Genomic DNA, 14,313 nt, shown 5'->3' on the forward strand with positions numbered 1-14,313 from the left:
GAGAGCGCCCTAACCAGCGACCAGTGTGAGACTGTACCTGGAGCCCTGGGGTTAGGGCACTGAGACGGGAGAGCCCAGTTCAAATCTGTCCATCCCCGCCACATGGCAGAAAGGGGGGATTGAACCTGGGCTTTCCCCCATCCCAACTGGGTGGGCATCAGCCCCTCAGACGCCTGCCTAACTCCTACTCTGCCTAAGGCCGTGCCTCGGGGGGGTCCTGGTCACAGGTCATAGCCTGGATTTAGGGGCACCTCTCACTGAGAGAGAGGCGGGGCTTAGCACCCCCCCGTTGGCTGGCATAGGTGATTCCCATTCCCAAGGGCCCAACTTTCCCCATTCATTGCAGCAGAAGCCTGGGCACCTGACTTGGCTTTGTGGCTCCCAGCATTCCTAGGTGTTACACTGCTCAGCATCACAACGCTCACCCATGTGCAGCTAATTAAACCTCCCAGGGCCTGGGGAGATGGGCAGGCTCCTTGACCCACGGACAGACACCACATGCTGGTTGCTACCCTTCACCATCTGCTTACGGTTCATCCCCGTCCCCCCCCCCGTCTTGTCTGCACAGACTGTGAGCTCTTTAGGGCAGGGGCTGTCTCTCCTGTTACGTGTTTGCAGCAGGGGACCCCGGCCCTCATTCGGGAACGTAAAGCAAACCAGAAATGAGCAGTAATGGTGTCAGCTGGGCAGCAAGTCAGGAGCAGAACCCAGTTCCCTGCTCTGGACATTTGACCACGCTGCCTAGTTCTGAACAGCGGAGACATCCGGCAGCAGCTGATGTTGTGCATGCAGGCAGCGCAGATCTCACCTGGAGCAGGGCGCAGGTGGGGGGATTTGGCTACAGCATCCAGCTGCACCTGCACCCCCATTTGATCTCTAGAATCACACCCAGGCCTTTTAAAACAACAGCAGGCAACTCTGACCCACTGCGACACTTTTTAATTGCTTGTCTGCCTCACCTTGCCAGGCGGCGCGTCTGTCGGCTCAGCTCTGTGAGCTTGTTAGCTGAGGCAACGGCTTTTCTGCAGCGCAGGAAGGATGGATTGAGTGAGAGATGTTGCAGGGAGGGTGGGGGGAAGGTCTTTGGGGTGAACAGAAAGTCTCGGCTAATCTCCCCAGATATTTATTTTTTCCCAGCTCCTACGCAGATGGGATCAAAGTGTTAACGTCTCTTGTGAGAAACGTCAGTCACTCAGCTCCAGAGAGGCAAAGCTGGGTTCTCCCCCAGCCCCCATCCGCCTCTTAATGAGAGGACCTAACTTTAAGGGAGCTGAAAGTTTTAATTATAATCTTCCAGCCTCCAACAATGCAAAGGCGGGTGCACACGAGCATCTGCCTTTGCAATCCAGCTCTCTCCAGCGTTACACCAGAAAGGGGCTGAAATAATGAGGGCAGTGGAAGTTTGTAACCCCCCCAGGAAGCAGCAGATCGCTAAGCAAACCCGGGGCTGGCTGTCAGGAAGGGCTGCATCAGAAGCAAAGGGGACAGCTCGCTGGGAATTGAGCCTGGTGTTAGCATACTAAACAGATCAGCATATTGAAAATCCTTGGCTTACTGCTGCACCCCACTCTGTGGATTGGAACAGGCTTGTGAATCTTCAGCTGGGTTGTCTGGGCCCATGGCTTTGTGCAAGAAAGTCCTCGCCCCCAAATGGCTGCAGGGTTAGTGTAGCTGAGCTGGTCCCAGGATACTATAGAGACAAGGTGGGGGAGGGAATATTTTTTATTGGACCAACTTTCTGTTAGCGAGAGAAACAAGCTTTTGAGTTCCACCGAGCTCTTCTTCAAGTCGGTCCCTCACCCCCTTTGTGGGGTCCCAGTGTCCAGACTCCAGCCTGAGCCCAAAGGTCTACACTGCAATTGTACAGCCCCTGCCGCAGGCCTGCCCCGGGTGTTTTATTGCAATGAAGACACAGCCTCAAAGCCCCTCTGCCAGCACGTAAGTATTAGAAGGAAAAGAAAATCGGGGCCCCACAAAGGTCCATGCAGAGCTGTCTGGGAGGCAGTTTGACTGCACTGAGGAGGGTGATGTGAGCTGGGTTCTGGGGTGCAGAGAAGAGGTGACGTCAGGGGGTCGCTAGTGAGAATCTTTCCCCTCCCCTTGGCAGAGGCAGTGCCAAGCACTAGTTATGGAATGATGCGAACCAATGGCTGGAACTGGCCTGAATGGTCGCTGGAGGGGGCAGCAGAGGAGGCTCCAGCAGAACGGAGAGGTTGGGACATTTCCCACTGCAGTTCACACCCAGGCCCCTGCTTAGTGTTAGCAGGAGGCGTGGCTGCTCACACCCACTATTTTCTCTCTAGATCAAGCCGTTACCTGGGGTTTCACCCTGTTTGCCCTCAGGGGCACTGGAAAACTCCCAGCTGGTGCAGCACTGAACAGAAGACGGGGTGGAAGAGGCCTTGGCTGAGATTTTCAGAGAGCCTGGGCCATGGGGGACATGCTCATTGGACATCCAAATCACTGGCCATTGAGGGAGCCGGAGCAGGGCCCATCCCCAAGCAGCTCCATGCCAGGCTCTGGCTGGGAGGGAAGTGAGAAGTATCACACCTAAGAGTTTGATTAAAAAGGGCCGTGCTGCAGCCATCTGTTAGCACCAGACACCGAAGAGGAGTTTACACAGGAGCTAAAGACAGAACAGCGATAATCCATCTGGTATAAAATACAGGGCTCTCTCTGCCTGGAGGAGCGTTACACAGCCCATGTGTGCTGCTCAGGAGACTCCCCGAAGCCCAGCTCAGAACCCAGCCCCAGCCGGTTTCCATTGGTAAAACCAAGCCAGGCGCACTGTGAATGCCGAGCAACTCCAGCGAAGTCACTGGTGTAACAGAGCTCAGACTCTGGCCCCAAAGGAGAAGAGTTTCTGGGCAGTGCCGGAGCAGGAGGGGTCAAGGACGCTTTGCTCTGGGGTGGGTGGAGGTGCAGCAGTCTGCCCACAGCCCTGCAGTGCTCTGCCACTGCTGCTCTGCTCAGGAGCTGGGGATGCCGGGGTGTGCACGGCTCCAGTGCCAGACACCCACGAGGAGCTTTTGGACACTACTAGGATCTGGAGAGGGGATCTGCTGGCAGAACACCCCATTCCGGTCTTTTCCTTCCAATGCTGAGATGAGGAGCAGGATACTGCCACCCTGCAGAGGGGGAAAGGGCGAGGAGACACGCGTCCTCCTTTCGTTGCTACACTGCCAAGGGAGGCAGCAGGATCAGGAAAGGCCTGAGGAGACTGTACTGAACAGCTGGCACTGATGGGAGTGCTGCCCAAACGCCCAGGGAGTGGCAGCTCAGGGAACACTGCCACAGAAGGGAGGTGCGAGCCCAGTCTGTACATAGGAGAGGGGGAAGATGTCCATGCTCCAGGCATGCTGGCCTTGTCCCAGGCAGCGCTAAACTAAAACAGCCAAGTGGCCCCTGCGTTGATGACCCTGGGGTCCAAGGACATTTCAGCAGAAAAGCTTCATGGCTTGGGATCTGGGTGCAGACAGCATTTTTCCACCAACTACTTCTAGATCTGCTCTGCTCCTCTTGGCCAGAGTGCAGGAAGGACGCTCTGGAGGTGAAAACACACAAACAAGGAAAATAAAAGCAGAGGCCTGAGCATCACTGGACAGGATCGCTGGCCCCTGCAGCCCCTCAGAGCTTCCCAGACCTGCAGCAAGCCCACACTTCCACAATGGAGCCCAGTTCCCACCCCCTGGCACCAGCCAGTAGGTCCCACATCCTTCCTTTATAGACATGCTGCCCTCCTCCTCTTGTGCTACGCAGGCATGAAAGCTCAAGGGGCAGTACCAGAGCCACCGCGCGGCCCAGGAGGAGGAAAGGATCTTCTGATCCGTGTTTCTGTTCCCCTCCTCGCCACAGTCCAGCCCTCCAGGGCCCACGAGTGCTGCTCTTTGACAGACAGGGCGGGATGCAGTGAGGCCAGGCACGCTTTGCACCCTAGGGCTGTGCATGCTTTTGGGAACAGATGGCTGTGGCAGTGGGGGATGGGTACAGGCACCCAGGGTGGACACAGTGGGGAAACACAGGGATTTGCAGAAGTTGTCGAAGTTTAACCTCGTCACTGCAACACTGGCATCTCAGGCAGCTCTTCCCTGTACCCCACCCTTGAGTAGAAGGGCCACTGCTCAGATGTAGCAGGGGAGCGTCATCTGGCACCGGTACTAGCCAAGGCCAGGCCTAGCACCTGCCTGAGCCCAGGGGTGGCTCCCATAGTATATCCCCAGCCTGGGGGCCCTCCTTCCCCAGCCTGTCTAGCCAAGCACTGAGAAGAGACGGGGTTACCTGGGATACTTGGGGTCTGCAAGGACTTCACAGTGCTGCTCCGGAGCCTGGCAATTCGGCTCTGGCTCTGCCGCCCACCCAGCGAGTGGGAGGCAGTGCTGGAACGGAAGGCAGGGCAATTAGCGACACCCACTAGAGAGCAGGAGCCCATTTCAATCCCAGCCCCCAGGGCGGGGCTCCTGAACAGCCCCAGTCACCTCTAGGCTCTGGGGCAGCATTTACCTTCATCCCCCTCAACATCAATCCTGCCGCCATTTCCCCTGCCTCAGCCCTGGGGAGAGAAGGCCTGTTACAGGAGAGGGAGAGCAGTCAGGCTCAGAAGGGACGCACAAGAACTGCATGCTCCAGTGGTCCCTCAGACACTTGCTCCTCCATGGGCTTCCCTGGACAGCTGCTGGGGAACCAGAGAGGGAGGATATGGACGCACACAATCCACCAGCTGGTGATCTGGTCTTGGGCTGGCTGCCTCCAGCGAGCTCTCACCTCACAGAACGCCTTCTCTTCTGTCCCATTGCTTTAGAGACCAACGAGGATGGCTTCGGGATGCTGCCAGGTGGGATGGAGGAGCCCTTCATGGTGAACACGGGCATGGAGGCTCTGAATCCAATCAGATAACAAGTTAACACACACGCACTGAGACACTTTCTCCTAGACAGAATCTCAGGCCCATCTCCTCTGGACTGTCATTGCCATTGTAAATATAGAAGAGTTCCTATAATGAAGGCAAAGCAGTGAATATAACAGGGATCGGCAACCTCTGGCACGCGGCTCGCCAGGGTAAGCACCCTGGCGGGCCGGGCCAGTTTGTTTACCTGCCGCGTCTGCAGGTTCGGCCAATTGCAGCTCCCACTGGCCACGGTTTGCGGCTCCAGGCCAATGGGAGCGGCGATTGGCTGAACCTGCCCAATCCGCCAGGGTGCTTACCCTGGTGAGCCGCGTGCCAGAGGTTGCCGACCCCTGGAATATAATAAAGGCAAGCTAGCCCTATGGGCTACACCATGGAGAAATGGGACATTAACTGAGACTACTGAGGGGTTGACTGCATAAACAGTCAGGGAATTGGGGTCTCACTCACCAGCTAGATCGGGGTGAGCAAACTTTTTGGCCCAAGGGCCACATCGGGGGTGCGAAACGGTATGGAAGGCTGGGTAGGGAAGACTGTGCCTCCCCAAACAGCTTGGCCCCCGCCCCCTATCCACCCCCTCCCACTTCCCGCTCCCCCCCTCAGAACCCCCAACCCATCCAATTCCCCCTGCTCCTTATCCCCTGACCACCCCCTCCCAGGACTCTGCCCCCATCCAACCCCCCCACCCCGCTCCCTGTCCCCTGATTGCCCCGACCCCTATCTACACCCCCGCCTCCTGACAGGCCTCGTGGGACTCCCACGCCTATCCAACCCCCCTGTTCCCTGTCCCCTGACCGCCCTCCCAACCTCCACCCCATCCAACCGCCCCCTGCTCCCTGTCCCCTGACTGCCCCCCAGGACCTCCTGCCCCATATCCAACCCCCCCCACTTCCCACCCCCTTACCATGCCGCTCAGAGCGGCAGGACTGGCTTATTGGAAAGCCTGGGAGGTGGGTGGGCACAAGCCACGCAACCCGGCAGGAGCGGTGGGTCAGAGTGCTCCCCACGTGGCAGCGGGGGAGAGGGAACAGCAGGGGAGGGGCCGGGGGTAGCCTCCCTGACTGGGAGCTCAGGGGCCGGGCAGGACAATCTCATGGGCCGTAGTTTGCCCACCTCTGAGCTAGATGGATGAAAGGCAAACCTTTATAACTAACGTTACAAGCAAGGCTGCAGCATCTGTAGATTTGAGTAGGAGGCTGAAGTCAGGCTTCCGGGGCGCTATTCCTGGCTTGCAAGGTGCCCGTGGGCAAGTCACTACCCCACTGTGCCTTAGTTTCCCCACCATGCCTCAGTTTCCCCACTGATTCTAACAAGCCTTTAGAGCTGGACAAGCAATCTGAAGAAGAGATTCCTCTTGGATATCGACAGGAAAAGACGAGGAGGAATGGATTTTTTAAACACTTTCCAATTCTCCATAAACAATGGTGTTTGTTCACAAATCTGACTGCTAGTTTGGGGGTATACGAGTCTCAGAGAAAGAATCTCCTTGTAGCATTTGGACTCAAAGCCACAAGAACATCCTACTAGTACAGATGAACCAGAAAATGAAATTGAGAAGAAGGCAGAATGAAATGAACCAGCCCAGTTCCCCAATCCAACCCAGTGAGTAGGCTACAGTGGAACTGGTAGATAGGAGTGTCCCAGTAGCACTAACCTGGGCATGAAGGAACCTTCGGGCTTTTTAAAGACGCACTGGACGTTCTCCCAGCCAGGGAACTCGGGGGCACTGAATTTCACAGGATTGTCCACACCAGATGAACAGCTGTCCTCAGCAAGGTCAAAGGTTAGATTCAGGTCTCGGATGGTCAGCATAGCTGGAGTGCAACAGTTTTGGGCAGCAGATGTTGTCAGGGGCACCCGACTTTTGGTGACTGTTGTTGGGCAGGGTTTTGGGGTGCAATAAGGCACTAGTTGAGCAGGTTTAGCTTCCTTTATAATGGGGGTGCTGTGACTGATTGTCACTGGAGGAGCAGCTGGTTCATTTGCGGAGCCCCTTCGCCTTCGCCGGCCAGGAAGGGAGGATTTCCGCTGGCGCTTCGCCTGCGGTTTTGGCGTGGCAGGAGTTCCTGTTTTGGATGGGCTGCTCATTTCCGACCTCCTCCTCTTCTTCGTTGGCAGGCTGGGAGTCTTGGCTGAGGGACTAGGGACCAACACAAGCTCCTGCAAGGACCGCGTCACAGCCCTCGTCATCGGGGCAGCACGCTCTGTGGCAGGAGCACCCTGCAGCCTGGTGGCCAATGGCACAACTAGGAGAGTAGGTAAGTAGAGTGTTAAGAGATATAGCCACATTTCCCCCTATCTTCTTAAGTGCCAGCCCGTCCAGAGCAGACACCTGGGGCAGTCACTAAGCAGTCCTACAGCGGAGCCTCCTGCATGCCCCCCCGCCCCAAAGCAGGTATGAAAGGCCATGCTGGCACAGTCATAGACATTAGGAGTTAGGTCTTCCGGGTTCTCCTTCTGGCTCACAGAGGGATGATGCCCAACTCCTCAGTGATTCTAAGGCATCTGTCACTGCCTGGTGTGCCGGAGCTTGATGTGAAAACCAGCCCTCTGGTTTACAAGGAAGGGCGCTGCTAGCGGGCTGTTCTCAGGGAGGGGCACTAGACGTTCACATTTGCTATCTCCCGTTCCTGCAATCCAGAGACCCCCTTCTACCCAAGCCAACCAAAACAACAAAGAAGTAAACATTACCCTGGAACAAGTCAACCTCAAGAGAACAAGTCTAAAAGAACAAACAAAAAGGCTTGCCCACCCAGAGCAGAGTTTTTACTGTGAAAAGGGGGAGGTCCCTGAGACTCTGAAGTCCATTAGGCACTTTGGTATTGCTACTGATTTTACGTGGCCGGTGCCTCTGGAGATGGGCGGCAGTATCTATGAGAGACGGATCCCTAGGCCCGTCTGTGAATGCTGGTTCCCCAGGTTTTGGGGAGGGGTAGTCAGCAGCTGGAAGAGCTGTGGGGTCACTGGGCTGAGTTTTGTGCAGGCACCAAAAGCACTGAAGTCTAAACATAGAATTAAAAAGAAACCCTGTAAAGTCTCTAAGCCTCACTTCCCTGATCTGTAAACCCAGGAAATACTGACCTGTCGTACAGAGAGGAGCCTCAGCTCCACGGCGCTGGGAGATGGCTTACAGGGCTATGCCCACGCTTGTGTGAGTGTGATTAACCTGCCATATCAATGGCCACATCCACATTTTTAAAATGTGTGTATAATTGCAGTGCTGGTTTGTTTGAAACAACAAGTGCCCCTGGCCCCTATTGGTTACAGAGAAAGCCTTCAAACATGAACCAAGTGTGACCAACGCCGTGACCTGCACTCCGAGCTCGTCTGCCCGGAGCTGTAATGATTTAACCGAGCTTGATTTTAACCAGAGGGACTTAGCTGGGGGTAGAGGCTGTGCCACTGCGCCAAGTCCCGGTGCTGCAGCCACTCAGTTGCCCACCCTCCCTCAAGTTGCCTTTGTCCTCAAAGTGCATTGGAGTTGGGTCCCAGATGCCGAGTTCATGCTGGGGCTACACACGTCGCACCCAGCTGTGCTCGAGCCTGCTAGGGAGTTTGGGCCGCAGGGGACGCTAGGGAGCAGCACCAGAGGTCCAGGGCAGGCAGCCACTCCCACTGGGAGGGAGGACAGTAGTGACCACCCCAAAGCGTGAGCCATTGCACAGAGCCTTCCAGGCTTCTCCACCCTGTCACTCAGGCACACACTTCAAATCCTGAGGGGACAGTAGAACATAGGGGTTGAGGCCCAGCTGTTCTGGAGACCACACCCACACAAGCTCACCATTATCCGAGTGCTGCTGCTCCTCTGGGGCTGGGATGCTTTCACTGGTCACCTCGGCTCCACCCAGAGTCCCAGCTGGCTCTTGACTCCTACTGGTTTCTCTTTGCACCAGGTATTCCAGTTCCTCAAACTCTGAGACCATGTCAGGGGTTAGGAGGTTGGCAGCCTTCAGCAGAAAGTACTGCCTTTGTGCCACATGCAGGACAGCAAGGACCAGCCTGGGATAGAAAGGGCCAGAACATGAGTTTCGCTAGAAGAGATTAACACTGTCACCAATAGGCTAGCGCAGTGTAGCACGGGAGGGATAGATAGCTCAGTGGTTTGAGCATTGGCCTGCTAAACCCAAGGTTGTGAGTTCAATCCTTGAGGGGGCTATTTAGGGATCTGGGGCAAAAATCTGTCTGGGGATTGGTCCTGTTTTGAGCAGGGGGTTGGACTAGATGACCTCCTGAGGTCCTTTCCAATCCTGATATTCTATGCTTCCCATGTCAGGTGAGAACCTGGCCCCAAGAACCAGTTAGTAAGCTGAAAATAGTGACTTCGACCTTGGTCTTCTGGGCACCGAGGTTCCATCACCAGCACCTCACACCCACATACCACCTACCTGCATTGGTTCCAGGAAGCACCGACACACCTGTTCAATTCCAGGTGTCCTCTTAGGGCCGTGCAAGAGCACGGACTGTTAGTACAAGGGGTGGCCAAACTTTACTGCTGTGTTGCAGCTTGCTGCCAGTCCAAAGGCTGCATCTCAGCTGTAAATGGATCGGGCAGTGGAGCCCAATCCAAGGCGGTAAGATCTGGTCAGACTATTTTAAGACTGCAACAGCAGAGAAGGAATTGCTGCTTGATGAGTTCACCAGCAACAGAACCTGCAGGTTGTCAACTCTAGAGTCACCCTTTGGTTCCAGAGCTGGTATCGGGGCACTTGGGACTCTGGGCTGGGCTTTTGGGACCTCTGGTTCTTGGCCAGGCTGGCAGTGAGACTTTGCCAGGTTTTAAGTTAAATGCCCCCCTCCCCCAGGCCTCCCCCTTAAGAGTAACTTTCCCAAGGGATCCATTCTGGCAGGAGACTTAGGGCAGAGACCCCAGCAGACTGTTTCCTGGACCCACCCCAGGCACACCCTATAGAAGCCCAGGACGTAAGGAGAGCTTCCAGAGGTGAATTCTACCAGTCTGAAGTTCGGGTTCACATGCCATTTGCCACATTGGGAATTCCGACTCCGCTCTGCTGGCAGAACCCAGATTACTGGGATTCCTGGAGAAAGGGCAGTTACTTTCCTACCACTAGTACCTTAGGATAGAAATTACTTGGGCTGGATCATTATTGTTCCTATGGCAGCTTTGGCACAGAAACCAAGTCTTCCCTACACATGGTACATTGGCCAGACCTTGGTTTTGTCTCCCCCCGGAGCATTTCACAGAGCTCACCCATTAGGATCAGGTAGGGGCATCCCATATGATCAGTTTCCAGTGGGCTACGGGAGGTGCTGCCTTTATAGAACAGGTAACTGCAGCGGCCCTATATCCCTGTGAACTGTTCCTGCCCCTTCACAATCCCCACGAGGAGCACAAGCACCCTGCAGACTGGGCTGGTTCTTTCAGCCTCACCCCAGTACTGCCGCACAGTTCACCTCACCACAGGAAGGAGCACGTCCCTTGCCCCTATGTGCGCGTATGTGGGGGTGGCAGTGGGGGAGGTGGTGAGGGAACACTCACCTCTGGGTCTGATCCCGGGGCAGTCCCTGTAGCAGAGAGCTTGGTTTATTGGTTTTCTGCTGAAGATCTGTGGCACAGTCATGAAGTTCCTTCTCTGGCGTCTGAATTGATCACAAGGAGGGAACGTTAGTATCAAATGCTTTTGCTCAGTTTTGCCAGCTCCTGCCACTCTCACCTGGTGCAGGTTTAATGGAGGAGAGAGTTTACTGGAGAGCAGAGGACACAGCTTCAGCACACGCTGTAACTGGCCCCCCCTGCTATTCCTCGTCAGTGTCTCATTGCACTTCCCCATACCCTGCAGCTGTCTCATTCTCGTCAAGTCTCCAGACCTGCCTGAGGGCTCCTCCGCCAACCAGCCCCTTCTCTCACCTGTTCCACTGCTCCCAGGTCCTGTTGCTGAAAGGGGGGTCTCACTTTCCGCTCCTGCTGCTGTATCACCATTTCCTGGTTCCCCTTATCAGGGACTTCATGATCTGGGGACACCTCCTGTGCAGCCTCTGCTGACCTGTAGCAATGCAGAGGAAGAAGCAGCCATAACAACACAGAGACAAGCTCTTTAGGAGCAGTTGCCAGAGCAGATCTGGGTGAAAAGCTGCCGTGTTTTCTGCCACCACTCACAGGCTTCTCTGGGGAGCGCAGAGACCCTCATGGAGACCTTTATTTTACAGTCAGATTTTACAAGTCTAGTCCTGTGCTTAGTCTGTCAAAAGGCCTTCATGGACCACCTTCCCTCTCACTTGTCAGTGAGTCACTCTGCCCATCCGGGCTTCGGGAAGCACTGGTGGGCAGACTATGGCTTCATCATATGCCGGAGTGTATGACTGACATGACCATGTGCTTAGCAAGTCAACAGGTGTGGCTGCATTCCAATCAGCTCTGCGTTCAGACACGTTATTTGGGATCCAATCAAGAGTAAAAAGAACCCTAAAGCTCCTTGATGGGGAAGCCTGGGGGATAGGATGGAGCATTCAGCCCTGTTCAGGCTCCCGGAAGGACAAGATGTTGATGATCAACGAAACGTACCTGAGCAGCTCCACCTGCCAAGGAGTAGACTGTGCCTGAGGAGCTGGAACCTGGTGGTCTGGATCCTGGGTGTTTCCCTCGTAAGCTTGGAGCTTCTCTCGCAGAGCTGCCACCTGCAAGGGAAATTCCACCCATTTAGATCCAATTTCCCCATCCATTCATGGCATTCGCTGTCAACGCCACACAACTACACCTCCCTTCTGAGAGCGGCAGCCTACGCACTGCAGGAGAGACCTTGACGCTGAGGACTTGCTGTGTTCCTCCTTCGCTTGAGCCCCTAAGCAGCAAGGGACACCAAGCATGTCTGCCACTTGCTCAGGAGCCGGTAGTCACACTCCACTACAGAAACTGCAGTCAGGAGAAGTTCATGCGTTCCCAGGAGACCCCTCCCCAGCCCCCACCCATGATACTTGGAGTCCTTGGAGAGCAGCCAGGTACCTGCCCTATATACCCCTTCTTCCCCCAAGCAGTCCCCCAACCCCCCTGGAGTCTGTGGCTCACTTGTATCAGACTGTGCAGCACCTTCAGGTCCAAGTGTTCCAAGGAGGTAGTTCCCAGAATCCAGCCACTGCACTAGCCCCAGCCCCCTGTGTTGGTTTGACATTCAGTTCCGTCTTACTCTGCCCTGACATTTGTCAGTGTGGTGATCTGTCTAGCAGATTGCCAGCTCCGGCTGGAGCAACAGGGCAATTCACTGGTGTGGGGATAGCAAAGAAATGCTAAAAGGACATTGTGTGTTCAAGCCAGTTCACAAAGGGGGATGTTATCACATTGCATTTACATGGCAGATGCCCCCTAATTACATTTGCTCTAAATTCATGAAAACTAGCAAAATGCTGATGTTATTGTCTTCACTTACCTATAACCTGTTGTTTACTATTGCATTACATTATGTAAACCCCGTACTTAATTAACCCTAGGTCAGAAGTGTATGTTAGTGAGAATTTACGTGGTGTGTAAACTGCATGAAAATTAATGAAGGATACTTGTATTGTTTTCACTTCTCTATCCCTATCCCTCTATCTATCCTTTATCCCTGCCTGTAACGGCAGGCAATTGCATTCTGTATGTCACTGCAACTGCATTACTTGTGAATGCAAAAAGTAGAAGGGTAACTTCAGAGCAAGAGTCGTTGGGTTCAGCAATGGATACAAAAGCGGTCAGCTAATTTTCTGTGAGCAAGAATCTATCAATACTGGTTCAAGGGAATGATTCTGCATCTTTGAACTGTTTTGGATTCTAATAGGGTGGAATATTGAACAAGTGGGCAGAGATCCCCACAGTTATTCTGGGTAACGCGGAGAGACTTATTGAAATCTAGCAGCTCACTACATCTCTGCGATCATATTGGACTTACAAACTTCGACTCCCTGTGAATGCATTTTACCTGCTTTAACTTCTCAATAACGCATATTGCTTTTTCTTAGCTAATAAAGCTTTTGTTCGTTTACTAGAGAAACTGGCTGTCAGCGTTGTCTTTGGTGTGAGATCGAGTATCCATTGACCTGGGGTAAGTAACCGACCTCTTGGGGTTGGGAGTAACCCAATATGAGGTGATGTTGGTGTTAATAACCTTTCATCACAAAGTTCAGTTTGTCTGGATGGTAAAGGGGGGCTGGAGAGCCTAAGGGGACTGTCTGTGGCTCCATGGCAGAATGCCAAGCGAAGTGCCCCAAAGGTTGGTCCTGGGGCCGGTTTTGTTCAATATCTTCATTAATGATCTGGACTCGGAGGATGGCGTGGACTGCACTCTCAGCAAGTTTGCAGATGACACTAAACTGGGAGGAGTGGTAGATACGCTGGAGGGTAGGGATAGGATACAGAGGGACCTAGACAAATTAGAGGATTGGGCCAAAAGAAACCTGATGAGGTTCAACAAGGACAAGTGCAGAGTCCTGCACTTAGGACAGAAGACTCCCATGCACTGCTACAGACTAGGGACCAACGGCCAGGCAGCAGTTCTGCAGAAAAGGACCTAGGGGTTACAGTGGACGAGAAGCTGGATATGAGTCAACAGTGTGCCCTTGTTGCCAAGAAGGCTAACGGCATTTTGGGCTGTATAAGCAGGAGCATTGCCAGCAGATCAAGGGACGTGATCATTCTCCTCTATTCGACATTGGTGAGGCCTCATCTGGAGTACTGTATCCAGTTTTGGGCCCCACACTACAAGGAGGATGTGGAAAAATTGGAAAGAGTCCAGTAGAGGGCAACAAAAATGATTAGGGGGCTGGAGCACATGACTTATGAGGAGAGGCTGAGGGAACTGGGATTGTTTAGTTTGCAGAACAGAAGAATGAGGGGGCATTTGATAGCTGCTTTCAACTACCTGAAAGGAGGTTCCAAAGAGGATGAATCTAGACTGTTCTCAGTGGTGGCAGATGACAGAACAAGAAGTAATGGTCTCAAGTTGCAGTGGGGGAAGTTTAGGTTGGATATTAGGAAAAACTTTTTCACTAGGAGGGTGGTGAAGCACTGGAATGGGTTACCTAGGGAGGTGGTGGAATCTCCTTCCTTGGAGGTTTTTAAAGTCAGGCTTGACAAAGCCCTGGCTGGGATGATTTAGTTGGGGATTGGTCCTGCTTTGAGCAGGGGGTTGGACTAGATGACCTCCTGAGGTCCCTTCCAACCCTGGTAGTCTATGATTCTGTGGTAAGACTGGTAGAGTGATCCAGCAGCACACATTTGTTACCGGCTTCGTGAAATCTAATTACAGAACACACCCCTAGTTTTCTGACAGTCTGACCTGAGATTGGCACACTCAGTTGTAAGACATACAGTCTTACTTTGCCCCAGTATTTTTCAATGTGTGGCAGGTTTATTGACCATTTGCCTGTAGAAGCGGTCAGGGGGAATGTGGAGATTCTGGCAGCTGGCTGGGGACACTAGGAGC

General features: G+C 54.0%; 1 protein-coding gene across 1 annotated transcript in view; it reads right to left on the reverse strand.

Annotated features, from left to right (window-relative positions):
* Nucleotides 1–3,178: 3,178 nt before the first annotated feature.
* The window catches only part of KIF18B (kinesin family member 18B), a 28,965-nt gene continuing 17,830 nt past the window's right edge, over nucleotides 3,179–14,313 (reverse strand). The window contains exons 8-15 of the mRNA XM_034756238.1: nucleotides 11,424–11,536; nucleotides 10,770–10,905; nucleotides 10,401–10,501; nucleotides 8,685–8,902; nucleotides 6,558–7,149; nucleotides 4,762–4,875; nucleotides 4,279–4,376; nucleotides 3,179–3,544 (exon numbers count right to left, since the gene is read on the reverse strand). Of these exons, the coding sequence (XP_034612129.1) occupies nucleotides 3,438–3,544; nucleotides 4,279–4,376; nucleotides 4,762–4,875; nucleotides 6,558–7,149; nucleotides 8,685–8,902; nucleotides 10,401–10,501; nucleotides 10,770–10,905; nucleotides 11,424–11,536 (1,479 nt within the window). The 3' untranslated portion in view covers nucleotides 3,179–3,437. The remainder of the gene's footprint in view (nucleotides 3,545–4,278; nucleotides 4,377–4,761; nucleotides 4,876–6,557; nucleotides 7,150–8,684; nucleotides 8,903–10,400; nucleotides 10,502–10,769; nucleotides 10,906–11,423; nucleotides 11,537–14,313) is intronic.

The sequence above is a fragment of the Trachemys scripta genome, chromosome 23, assembly GCF_013100865.1.
Source record: "Trachemys scripta elegans isolate TJP31775 chromosome 23, CAS_Tse_1.0, whole genome shotgun sequence".
Classification (NCBI taxonomy): Eukaryota; Metazoa; Chordata; order Testudines; family Emydidae; genus Trachemys; species Trachemys scripta.